Consider the following 13,543-nt stretch of genomic DNA (forward strand, 5'->3'; position numbering starts at 1 on the left):
TGTGATAGATAAGAGGAGATAAATTTTCAGTTCAAAGCAACCAAACATGGGAAGCTACTTTTTCTCATCATTATTTCCTATTTAATTTGCAAACTCTGGCCGAATAGCCTTTGAAGAGGACGGAAACTCAAAGACTATTTATCTTAATATGATGTGTGCTCCTGAATGACAAAATACAGATTGGGGCCATTCGGGTAACCAGGGCCAGTTTTTCTGATGGCTCCAGGGGTGACTGTGTTCTTGTGTAACTTGCAAAACAAACAAAGAACAGAACATTGTGAGGATTGAAGGAAACGAAAGGACAGCTTGAGGATGCAGTCGAGCAGTTAAGAGCAGGGGAACAGAAGGCAAGACTCCTGGGTTCCATGTATCCTCACTCTGGGAAGAGGGGCGGGGGCTAGTGATTAAAGCAGGAGAGTGGGGGGTCAGGACTCCTGGACTCTCTTCCCACCTCTGCATCTGACTCACAACGTGAACACAGGCAAATCTCTTCATCTCTCCATGCCCCATTTCCTCCACATGTGAAATAGGGACAATAATATTGCTTCACCCCGCTGGCGAGTTCTGGTGCCTCATTCAGTGAAGTCTGCAAAGTGCTCCAAGATCCAAGGCATAGTACAGTGCAAGCGCAAAGCAACAGTGTGTTACAATTGCAACTCATCCACGCTAGCCTCCCACCAAAGTGCCGGTTCTCTGGCTATGTCCTTTGTAGTCTGCAAGAGGAACTTCCTCCATGTGCCCAGTACGACAAATGGGAACTGATTAATTCACGAAAAGCTGCCCTTGAGTAAAAGTAATGTTAGAGGTCAGAGTTCAAGGCAGGATATTTGAACCATCTTGATGGGTGAAAACTCTAGGCTCACCCTCTCCATCTCCCAGTCCTGTATTCCATGGCTCTAAGGATTGCAAATATCTTGCCCCTCCTACCACTGCAGGATCTGATTTATAGGTGAGGGACTAACCCCCCCTTTCCCACCAAGCAGCCTTTTTATTTTGTTGTCTCTGGTTTACATTGGGCTACGACCTGAGACATCCAGCATCATGTGGTCTCAGCCATGGAGCAGAGAAGAAAAACCTGGGAAGCCATCAGCCAGACCTGCAGAGGGTTCAGTAATGTTACATCAGAGTCTGGTTGATGGCCCTGTTTCTTGGTGCCTTTCGGGCAAGGCAAGTCAGGATATGCTGTAGACCAAAATTTGGGGAGAGAGGGAGGAGCAAAGCAGCAGGCCTGGAAGTAAGGACAAAGAAGCAAAGTGGGATACTTAAGGTCAACCTGTGGCCTAACACCGAACAAGAGAAATTGGAGAGGGAAAGACCTACTGGATCCCACCTTCCACTCCAAGCTTTCTGCCACTGTGGGATTGTCCCCAATAGTATGTTCTCCAATTCTTTGCCCAAATTCACTCTTAAATGACTCAAGTAATGGACCTTCTCCATTTCCACTAGGGAGGCTACTCCATCCCCTAAGAGATCCTGGCATTACCCCAATCGTCAATTTTCCTTGCACATGCAGACAGACTTGGGGGATGGGTGAGGTGCCCTCCAGTTCTGTTCACCCCAGATCCCTCTCCTCCTCAGACTGGGTAGCGAAGGATCCTGGAACAAGATGATCTTGTAATGGTGACAGTGGAAGGCAGCTTCTCATACCCCTAAGGTAGGACAGGAGCTTTCTGCTAGCTATGCATTGCTTTGGGATTCCAGAGATTTGGATGGTTGCTTATGATGCTGGCTTGGGGCGATGTTCAGGTCTCCAATGTCTCCATCTAAGAGGTTCCACATTCCATCATCCAGCGGGACGGGGATTTCTTCATGCTGGGCAGGAAGATCAGAGCAGAGAATGGGCAGGGAAAGGTGCCAGGGGAATGTGCGTGGAGACAGGAAGGACAGCAGCAAAGGCAGGAATTCTCGCTGCGGAGTCTTCTTGTCTCCATCTCATTGGGGAGGAACAAAGGTGGGATGGGGATTTCCCCACTCACAGACAACCCCCCTGAAGGGGAGAAGCCAGGCAGGAATCACAGCACTGTGCAGCCTTCTCCCAGTGAGGAGCTAAGTGGGGAATTAATTTACTAGGACTAAGGGCTGCATTTCTTCTCTTCACCTTATATGGTGTGGGAGTTGATGGGAATTAGGTGATGGGACGTCCTGGGGTCACATCTCTGCACATCAATGCCAGGGTCTGACGCCCTAGAACCACACTTCATATGCCATCAACCATTCTGGGTTAGGACTACTCAGATTCAAGAGACAGGCAGAGCATGAAGTTACATCCAAGAAGGATTTGTGGCTGGCCTGGCCTCACTTAGCAGGCCACTCACCCCAAGAGAGATCAGGCGCTTTCCCGCAAGGAGCTCCTTGCTCTCCATCACGTGAGTTATGGAATGGACACTTATGTTACACACAAACATCTCCACCTGCACAAACATCTCCACCTGCTCACACTGGGCTCAGTCAGTCACCCCACCAAGAAGGAGAAGCCTGAAAGAAGCCTCACTTAGGACCGGCTGGGGTAGTAAAGTAAGAAACTTCCAGCTCTGTCCAGCGAACACTGAATGCCAGTCACCTGATGCCTGTCACCTGATGTGAGTTCTTTTCTCTGCTGCCCATTCTCCTTCACTGCTGGAAACTTCCAGCCCTGGTTAACGTGGGGAAACGCCTGCTGTCTCAAGGCTGTTAGAGATAGATGAAGCTACAGCTGTTGTTTTGGGATCATCACCAGAGTGGTCAAGTATCAAAAACTCTAGCAGAACGTCCAAGAGGCGGTAAACCAAGTGCCTGAAAGAGAAAGAGGAGAAAACACAGGCCCATCAACAGAAAGAGACTGGAGTCTGACATGTCTGCTAAGAGAGGGAAGCAGGCAGGGTGCGCACCCGAGTATGAGGCATCCATCAGAGGCCAATTTCACTACAGAGCCCCAGGCTGGGGTGAGGGAAGAGAAGAAAATCCCACACACTGGAAAAGGAGGAGGAAATGCGTCAGTGGGTGGGTGACTTCCCACCCCAAACGGTGGCTGTCTGATGCTGCTGAGAAGTTTGGAATGTTTAATCAGTCCCAGGAGGAAGGATTAGTGCAGAGAGTGCAGCTGAGGGACTCAGAGATGCATAATAAATATATATTTACAGAGCGTTCAGCAACATACCGTCTGGTATGCAACATATCCACTGCATGCCCACGGAAGCCCTGAATATGCCTTCCTGACCATCTTCACCCACGGGGATGATTTGGACTCTCATCGAGTATAAAGAGCAGGGCAGCTGCGGCGGCACAGTTAGCAGAAGCAGAGGTACAGCTGAGCAGTGCTGAATGCAAACCTGCCTGAAATCAGTGGGTATGTACTTGGCACAGCTCAGCCGTGCCTCCACTGCCACGACCGCATGACTGTTTATACTCGTGCTAGCTGAATGAGAGCTAGTGTGAGCATCTGTGCACACGCAAGGAGTCACACGTGATGTAGACAGCCTAAATTAAAGCCTTTCCAAACAATGGAACAACCCAGGCTCTGGTCTGGCTTCATCTCATGTCATACTATTGTATCAATGAAATCAGCAGATTGGCGGAGATCATTCATAGCACGTCTAAGCTTATTTTCCAGACGTCATCTCATGTCAAAGCTTCGCAGAATGCATTTTTGCAGTGAGAGCTCTCGGTTTGAAAGAGTCTACTAGTTCCAGGGAGAATCCCCATCGTCTGAAACTTTCAAACCAGTGGGATTTTCAAGGGAGTCTGCCGTGGGATGCACTGCTTGGTTATCGCGTAGCAAAGGCCGTGGCTTATGGCTGCTAGGAAGGCCCTATTGTCAAGGTTACCTGTTTATGATGGGTTGATGTAGTGACTCAAGGACCAGATTCCAGCTCAGTCGACATCTGCTTGTCCCAAGGATTTTCAGAATTAAGTCTGTTAACATCAGAGATACATGTTGTCGTTAAAAACCCATGTCTCAATTACAATACAGGACACGTTACACTCATTCAAGAACTTCCACTCAGTGGATGTTAAAGAGGCTTTTCCACCTGACTGCAAAGATTTTAGAGAGCGAGTTGATATTTTCCAAAGTGTTTCACGCTAAAATGCACCAAAGGGGGGGCAAAGGAAAGACGACTTCAGGGCCATACTTCCAATATCATGTCTGGGTAAGCGGAAGCAGGCTCTCTGACGGTCTGAAACCAGATCTCTAGAGGCGACAATGCAATGCGTTCACTTGTGGGGCTCCCCAGCCTCTGCCTTGCCCTGTTCTCAGGGGTGGCAAGCGAGTCTGGGACAAACTCCCATTTGTTTGCTCACTGCCCAGTGTGCTCAGCACCTGCGGCACGTTAAGCACTGGTTCCAGGTGTCACTACCTGCTCTCTGACATAATGAAGGGGTGGAATGGATTTCACAGCCTGATCCCTGAAGAGCCAAGGCCGGTTAGCCAGATACCACAGCTAGAGGCCCTGGGGTGTTTATCGCATGGCGAACTCACCAGGAAGGATTCCCATCAGGCTCTGCAAGGCCTGCTGTGCTGCCGCCTCCTTCTGCTCCTGTGTCCTGACAGGTTTAGGCACCGCCGGTAAGATTCCCCCCGGCCATATGGATTCCTGCAGCAATCGGAGGTACTGGACCCAGCGCTGAGTGCAGGTCAGGTTAGCCACCTGCACTTCCAGCCACCTGCAGGCAGGCGGGGAGAGAGAGAGAGAGAGAGAGAAGGGAAAGACGGCTACAGTGGGAATTAGCTTGTGAGCCTCCTAGTGATCCGGGACTTCTGGAGAAGAGTTGATGAGCTTTATAAAACGCTACCCGCTTCCCGGCGATGGCCCGCAGGGTATCCCCGCCACTTCACAATCATTAATTAGCTGCTCCTCCTCACCCACCGGTGAGGCGGGTGGAGATTGTTACCCCCATTTTACGGATGGGAAAATGTAGGCATAAAGGCCAGATTAGTGACCCTTTTGTTCGCACTGGGGAGGAGTTACTCACCTGAAGTCAAGAGAGCTACTCATGTAACTGGGCCCCGACGGGACTGTGCCCTATGCAATACAGGAGGTCGGACTAGATAATCATACGGGTCCCTGAAGCCTGTGGCTCTTAACAAATGGCTTGAGGGCAGACTATGGCACAGAAGGGGGAGAGCCCAGGGCTCCTCGCTCCACGTCTAGTGCTTTAATGCCAAGAGCATCCTTAATGCTTTTGGTATCAGAACTGACCCAGCTCAGAGACCAGCCTGACCCCTCAGCTGAAGCCAAAACCAAGCAGGCTTGATGCTTTCCTGTAAAGGGAAGGCGGCTCCCAGGGCATCCAGAAGGCCCCCAGCAACAGCCTGTCCCTAAGCTGTGGTAACAGAGGGGAGACTGTTGGGTTATCAGTTCTCCTCCCCTCCCTGATCCCATTGTCAGCACAACCTGGCGAGAGAATCTGGTCTGGCGTTGAGGGCCCTCCTCATCCAGTCCCACTGCTGGTAGAGAAAGTCAACCCAGGACCCGATGCGGGTGCTTTGCCATTGTGTGTACCACAGGCCAGCTCCCACTGGTGGGAGGGGTGGGGGTGAGGAAAGGCTAAGGAACGTGCAAAGGGGTGACGCTCAGGAATAGAAGGGGCTGGAGGACTCTAAGGAGACAACTGAAGGTCTGTAGTAATGCTTGTTCTTTAGACCAAAGCCATAACCTCCTAGGGCAGGGAGGTGAGACTCTCCTTGTGTTTTGCACTCATCTCCTTTGCCCGCCTCGCCCTCCCCTCCTACTCCTCCCCACCACAGTTCTGCTCATCTCCGTCACTGGAGGGCAGTGAAACCATTGCAACTTGCATCCAAAAATCAGTGCTGTGCATCTATTAAAAGGCAAGTTATGTACCCTCCAAAAAAGCTTCTCCCTGGCCCTCCTGCTGGGACTGGACCGCGCGCTTTATATGGTAACAACCTGCAGATCCTGAGGTTACAGCCATGGGAATGTCATTCCAGATAGGGGCTGGGAAGAATGAGCAGCCAGTGCAGGAAAGGTTCATGGATACCACCCATGCTGGCCAGAAAATGTTACTAAATCAACTGTGGGTCTGCACTCTTCAAGACATTACAGCGCTCTCCCAAGTCACAGAAAATGTCTCTGCAGTCAGCCAGCCAGCCATCAGCTTCAGATCTCCCACCACCCCCAAAATCAGCCCCGCAGAGTGAAACCCGCTAGGCTTCCTGGGGAAGCAAGATCTTAATCCTGATGTCGCTTACATCAATGCCATGACTCCCACTGACTTCAGCAGAACCGGGATTCAGCTCCATGGCATTGAAAAGACTGGTGCAATATCGCCAGCTGTGGGAAATTTTCCCCTTCTCTCCTCAGTCTCTGCCAGGAGAGGGCTCTACAGGAAACAGTGGAGTGCTGACACTCGCAATTTCTCCAGGCCTTCCATTTCCTGCCTCCTCTGGTCCTAGAGCCTGGGATTCAGCCCAAGCGTGGAAGTCTACACAGCAATGAAACAGGCTGGCAGCCGAAACCCTGGGAGCCTGAGTTGGCTGGCATGGGCCAGCCACGGGTGTCTAGTTGCTGTGTAGACATGCCCCCAGAGCCCCTGCAGATAGCAACCCATGAGCAGGACCTGTCCCGTTTGTCAGCTTGTGCTTCTGCTCGCAATTCCATCATCGCTATGCTGCAGTGGCTTGTCGTACATCCAAGAGGCGGACCCTGCCAAGACAAACTTTATTTAACCTGCGCTCTGCCAGACTGTCTGCATTCTTCTCAGGCTGGGCATTCTGGCCAAGGGCTACTTTCTCTGCTTCCAAATGCAAGTGACAGAACAAGAGCGGTACTAAGAATAGAAACTCCAGAAGGTAACGGAGGGAGAAAACTCTGGGTAGTATCAATGGTTGTCAAGGGGCAGGGCTACAATGATATCATTCCTCATGTACCCCTGTCTTACGCCCTAACTAATACGTCTCCCTATCGATAGGCTTCCATGCCCCCATGCGAACACCTTCACAGATGCACATGTGTGCACACGTTAAAAGCTATGAATAAATAAAACCAGTCTTGGTGCCACAGAACTGTAAGGTCTTTGTAAGCCCTCTCAAATCAGCCCTATTCCTGGGACAGCAGGGGAAAATGTACCATCAGCAGTGCTTCTGTGTCTATTGCTAGAGTGCCCAATGGTTCCAACCAGGATCAGAGCCTTCTTATCCGAGCATGCCCTTAGAATCAAAAGTCTAGTTTGTGCCAGTCTTAGAGGGCAAGGTAACATGAGCCCTGTCAAGACTAGGGCAACAGGCATGTTTGAAAATGTGTTGGCTTAAATCCAACTTTGCCCCCAGCATCAACACACCTTAACATCTTGAAAATCTTGCCAGTCATGCTTAGTTGGTCATGGTACACGCTGGGGTCAACCACAACCAACACACACTGTTTTCAAAGTGTGGAACTGCGCCTACTCTAGAAGCAATTTCATGCTGAAAATCAAGTTAATGAACAGATTTCCAAGTATGACCTATTCTCCTAGTCCAGACAGTGTCGGAGAGGGTCACAGAATTTCAGGGATGTAGGGTTAAAGCGCAGCAGGTCAGGACTGGGATCTTTCCAAGGATGTTAGATCAAATACTTAATTGGATTAATCTCAGCTACGTTCAATGACCTTTATGTGTTTGCTTCCTACAAAGAGCAAACACATTTCCTGGCAGGAATGTCACCGAAAGAACAATTTTAAAGCAAATGTTGCAGAAAGTTGATTTTGAACTTGGAATCATGAGTATTGGTAGCAGAAGCCTCATTCTGAAGAGTTTCACTCATCCAGTGGGGTGACAGATCATACAGATGGTTACAGGTCAGAGCTCTTCTGATGATAAAGCCTAGGATGGGGAGAGGGTTATTCAATACAGTCTATGAGTTTGTATTTTCAATCTCGTGCAGTGCTTCCCAAACTGGGGACCGAGTGCAGGAATAGAGGAAAGGACCGATCCAGGTTCGCTTGGTTCCCCGTGTGCTCTTGCTGCTGGGGGCAAAGCAGCAGAGAGCTCCTCAAAAGGTGCCCACATCTCCTCCCTGCTCTGAGGGCAGCCCCTAATGCAGTCAGTTTCAGGAGCAGCTCACATGGGCAGGGACGCAGCCTGCTGTCGCAGTCGTGCATGGCTGCAAGAGCACACATGACCTGGCTCCCTTTGACGACCAATGGGCACCACTGTCCTGAAGAATCGGTAGGCTCTGGTGGGCTGGGGACCAGAAAGACAGGGATGCCCCACAGACAGAGAACAGAAAAGAATCAAAAGAAAAGAAAGTGAGAAGAGAAAGAAAAGAAAAAGAAAAGAAAGGGAAAATTGTGACACAGCCGAAGAGGGCTCCTTTCTACCATCCCATTAAAGGGCGGAGCCACCAAAAAAGGACTGGGAAGGTAGGAACTGCTAGAGAAAATCAGACGTGGGGTCCATCTAGCCCAGCACTCATTCCCTGAGCATGGCCAGTACCACATGCCAGAAACTCCCGATGACCTGCCCGTTGGAGAAGTTTCATCCAAACTCCCGTCAGGTAGCAGCTAGACCACTGGTCTACCCACGTGGGGACTCTGAACCACTGTCCATGGAAGACAGAGATGTTCCCATTGATTTTAATGAGCGTTGGATCGAGCCCATGTTTTTGTTGTGGACAATATCTTTGTATAACAGAGTCATGGGCAGGCAGGAACAATGTTTTAGATCATCAGAGGTTTATCAGACAAAATGCCTCTGCTTTAGTGGTTTTATTTGTTGCTTGAGGCAGGTTGGATCAATTAATGAAAAACCCCAAAGGTAACCAAACTGCTATGGCAAGCTGACATCGAGCAGACTACTGCACTAAGATCCAGTGCTCAGATATGCACTAAATGCTGCCAGATAAGGAATGGTTAATATTTCTCATGCACAAACTTAAATGTGGAAGGCTGCCAATCCGGCACCTTTCATCAGCACTAAATTCACAAGTAATTTTTTTGTGTTATTAAAGCATTAATATTTTGAGGTAGACACCCAGACGAGACACACACACACACACACACACACACAAACACACACACACACACACACAGGAAATCAGGTAGAAATAAACCCGCTGACAAACACAAATAGAGCTGGTTTTATTTTGGACGGCTGATAAATTGCTATTTCCACTCTGGTATTTTACACAGAAATAGGCCCCAAAAAGACATTAAAACAAACCTATCACTGAGCCGTCCCCTTGTGTTGCAGAGGAGAACTGAAATAGACAGCAATTAACCCCTGAGGCTCAGACACCAAAAAGCTCTAAAAATGCCTGTGTCAAAAGACAGAATGCAGAGGCAATGGGACCTGGCCTCTTGTCTGGAGGCGCATAACTTGCTCATGCTGTAAGGGTCCTCTGTTTGAAATAGCTGCCGATGGAGGAATGAAGTGGCCGCTAAAAAAGAGCTGGTTTAATACCAGGGCTTAGGATAGAACTTCAAGGTCAACTGAAGGGGCCTCATCGAGAGAGGATAAACATGAAAACCCCATAGTTGAGGAATATGGGCTGGGAAAGAGCATATGCAATGGCCCTGTTCCACCAGCAAAAGGCAATGGGTGCTGGTGCTATGGGAAGATCTTGTGGTGAAGGCACTGCACAGGGAGTCAGGAGAAGTGGGTAAGTAGCTGTGTGTGGATTGATATCTTGCTTGACTCTCGAGTGCAAGCTGGGCTGCTGGACCTGGGAGGGAGCTTGGCTGACCATCTGCTGGATTCCTTGCAGATGGAAAAGGCTGAGTAGGGTGAATCAGTCCAGCTTCCTTGCAGGCTCGAAGGGGAGTCACCCAGGCTTTGTCTGCACACGGAGTTGCACCAGTTTAACTTAAACCTGTTTTTAAACCATTTTTAGCTAAAGCAGTGCAAACCCCGGGTGGACAAATTTATTTTAGTTTACAAGGGCCGTATTACAGTTTAGTTTAAACCTGTTCCTAATGGATGTAAACTAAATTGAAGTAAGCCTGGTTTAAACTGAAATCTGGGTGTCCATGCAGTTCATTGCGTCAAGTTAACTAAATCAGTTCAATATCGCTTAAGTTAAACCAGTGAGGCCCCAAGGCCTCCAGTCTCCATCAGAATTCAGACCCAGGTTTGAAAGAGGTGAAACAAGAGCGTTTTAACCCCAGAGCAGCACCTGGCCCCTTCCTCCTGTGATCAGTGACTGAACAGATGCCCAGGAACAGATACTTGAATTCCTTGAGGCCAGTTAATGCACTGCCCAGGCAAAGCACACCGGACGAAGGCAGTACAATACAAAGAGAAGGGTGACACCTGGAGATGCGCAAGGAGGGATGGAAACACATCCATGTCTCCTGGCAACAGGCTCTGAGAAGCCTGCAGGAACAGAAACAGCTCATCTGTAGGGCCAGGATGGAATCCCTCTGTCCCACATACAACATCACCCACAATCCCTTGGGTGTTCAACATTAACACCCTACAACAGCTTGCGACAGGAAGTGAGGGAATACTGCCTTCATTTGAAACTTCAAGGGGGAGCTAGACTGCATGGTTACTCCAAACTCAGCGTCACAAATGTATTGCCAGGGTTATTTTCACTAGGCACACCAATTCTTTAAAAAATACCTTGAGGTCTTCAAAAACTATGAGTGAGCAAGACCTCTCTGTCTGATCTGGCATTCTCCCTTCCTTTGTAACATCAAGTAGGTAGATTTTTTTAAAACACACACGCTCCTCCTCCGTAAAAGAGACACACCCAGACAATTCTGTTCTGTTTAAGCTCTTATACCATGTGCATTATCACTGGGTCTCAGTACCTACACCAGTATTCTTCACGGATATGCTCCGGGTTATTTAAAGCAAGGTGCCAAGCCATGACAGCGAGGGACATATGAGCTTGATTGATCACACCTGTCATACCTTGACAATTCACCCAAGGCTGCAGAAGGAGACTGTATTGAACGTGTCCATCTAAATAAGCATCTTACGATATTATTATTGTTATTTGTATTACCATAGCACCTAGGAGCCCCAGTCACTAATCTGGCTCCCGTGACCATAGTATCGTAGCATCTCACCATCTTTAGCATATTTATCCTAACATCAGCCCTGTGAGGCTAGGCAGGGCTGTTATCCCCATTTTACAGCTGGGGAACTGAGACACGGAGAGAGACTAACTGACTTGCCCACGGTCATGCAGGAAGCCTGTGGAGGAGTAGTGAATTGATGCCAAGTCTCCCAAGTACTAGGCTAGTGCCCTAACCACTGGACAATCCTCTCTCAATGCCTATCTCCTAAATCCCTGTCCAGTGCCTTAAACCACAAGCCGATCCTTATTCAAGGTATCCGATACAACAATGGCCCATAACAAACTGCAACATTGCAGAATGTTGTAGCCTTCAGGACTTTGTAGATGTTTTTATATGAGGATAACTTACATAGCCAAGGAAACAATTGCTTCAGGAGCTGTTAGAGGAACGGAAAATAAAGAAGGAAGATTTCCCCCCTTCCAGCCTCCACTTTCAGCACCTGCTGATGCTGTAATCACCAGAATTTATGTGTTTGCTTCTCCCTTGTGCTGTCAACAGAAACCACGGAGCTCAGAGCTGGAAAACTTGGATCAGATGCCGGCAGAGCAAACCAGCCTTCGTCTAGTTTGCTGAATTGCTTGCAGAGGACAGACAGAAAAAAAAAAAAAAGAGTCCTCCATAAATCAAAGAATATGAAGCACCCTGAGCCTTTTTAAAGAGCTGGCCAAGAATAGAGGAAAAGAAGTAAACCATCTTCTTGGATTACTGGAAATGTTCGTCTCTCGCTGCCCTGTAAAAAGTTTACAGTGCTTTAAACTGTGAACAATGCGTTCCGTACCCCCAGCCCGGGGACAATATGATGAAGTGTTTGTTCAACAGTGCAGCAGCCTCCATCCTTCAAGGCTGAGTGCTTTCCCGTTGAACAGACTGTCTTGCCAATTTCACACCTGCTAAACACACATCGCACACTCTGATCTCCCTCACGCTGTGGGTGCAAACCTGGAGTAGCTCCACTGAAGGTGGAGGTGTCTCATTTACACCAGTGCCACGTGAGTCAGAGTGGTAAGGTTTTAACAGTCTCTGGTGTAAATTACTCTGCACAGTGCAGGGCAAGGGGGGCATGAGGCCCTTTCTTTCTCCCCTCTGACTGCACCAGAAGTGGCCCTCCTTGACAGGTTTGAAATACTGGGAGCAGTGTGCGCAGGGGGCAATCCTGCGCCGCTGCTCTCCGGGGTGCACCCAGTATGCAGCCAGAAGGATTCATTCCTCCAGAGCTCTAAATCTTTCCCCAGGAGTAAGTTCACTCACAATTATGTTTTTTTTTTTAAAATGACTAAAAGCACCCAAGGTGTAACTGAATCATTCCCAAAGCCACGGAAGGCAGGAGAAGGGGAAAGAAAAAGAGGATTACAAAAAAAAAAAAGTCCCATGCCCTTGATTTTTAATGAAGTCAGAAAGTTCCCCTGCCTTCGATAAGGTCTTCATCAAGTGTTTATTGAGCCAATGAAGCTCTCAACAGCGCCCCAGGGAGAGGCCGGTCTCTGTGAGCCATGGATTGCTTCATTAGCCCAGTTCAGAAATAAAATACAGAAAAGCACTGTTAACCCTTTGCAAGACAGTAAAGAAAAAAGAAATTAAACACTCTTTCCAACAAAAGAGAAGCATTGTTACCCCCTAGCCCTCTTCAATAGCTGGTCCCGTACCCCATGCAGAAGAGACAATTTAGTCCTTTTTAAAGGGCTGACTCTTGAAGAGTCAAACCAAGGGCAAAAGATAGTAGTTACTGCATAGTTTTAAACCTATCAAAGAACAGAGTTTGCCTCTTTCTAATGGCTGTATTTGGAAGAGCAGTTTCTAAAGGAAAAGTTGTTTGAGACAGACACACAAAGTTTGGATCCAAAATTCCCAGGATTTTAGGGAGGACTGGATTGTGCCAATATCCAATGTGATTTCTATATGTTTGTCTCTCTCTCTCTCACACACACACACTCATGTTGTGATACAGAGCTTCTCCTGGGAAACAGAAATATACATCTGAGCCAAATTTGGAGGTAAGATGGTGTGAGGTAGACTCCCTTACACACAAATACCCCCAGGACAAATAAGTTCTAAGTTAGTTCAGGGAAGTCTAGAACCCACGCTGGTGTAAGCTATACGTGGAGTGGACTGCAACCTAGATTCCTTCCAGACTCCCCTCTGAATTCAGAGTTCTGGATCCACTGGGTTAATGCACAAGAACCAGAGACTTGAGGGCCAGAACCTGGCCTCTGCCCAGTCAAATGCAGGCACTTCTGCACCATTCATGGACAGCAAATGATTTTACAAGAGCGATGGTTCAGTGATGGAGTCCCGCATCCCAACTCCTTGGAGTTTGGGTAGGAGGGAAAGGTTGGTGGGATCTCAGTTCAGCTCCTTGTGGAGAGGTGGCCACATCACAACGAAAACTCAGGCATCCTGCTGGAGCTGAATGGGAGCTTGTGCCCTGCTGGGTCCTCCCGAAGCAATTACAGAGCCAGCATTGTCTTAGGGAGATGGTTGCTCTCAGAGCAAGGAGAAGCCAGCTGAATCTATGTAAGGTACCTGACACTGTAGCATCCTGGGGCCA

At 48.6% G+C, this 13,543-nt stretch overlaps 1 protein-coding gene across 1 annotated transcript in view; it reads right to left on the bottom strand.

The window, feature by feature from the left end:
- Positions 1 to 1,626: 1,626 nt before the first annotated feature.
- SNX19 (sorting nexin 19) overlaps positions 1,627 to 13,543 on the bottom strand; it is a 43,750-nt gene continuing 31,833 nt past the window's right edge. The window contains exons 9-11 of the mRNA XM_067564035.1: positions 4,457 to 4,641; positions 3,804 to 3,891; positions 1,627 to 2,772 (exon numbers count right to left, since the gene is read on the bottom strand). Coding sequence (XP_067420136.1) covers positions 2,637 to 2,772; positions 3,804 to 3,891; positions 4,457 to 4,641 — 409 coding nt within the window. The 3' untranslated portion in view covers positions 1,627 to 2,636. The remainder of the gene's footprint in view (positions 2,773 to 3,803; positions 3,892 to 4,456; positions 4,642 to 13,543) is intronic.

This window comes from Emydura macquarii, unplaced genomic scaffold (assembly GCF_026122565.2).
Source record: "Emydura macquarii macquarii isolate MOO-44397 ecotype Brisbane River unplaced genomic scaffold, CSIRO-AGI_Emac_v2 contig_312, whole genome shotgun sequence".
NCBI lineage: Eukaryota > Metazoa > Chordata > Testudines > Chelidae > Emydura > Emydura macquarii.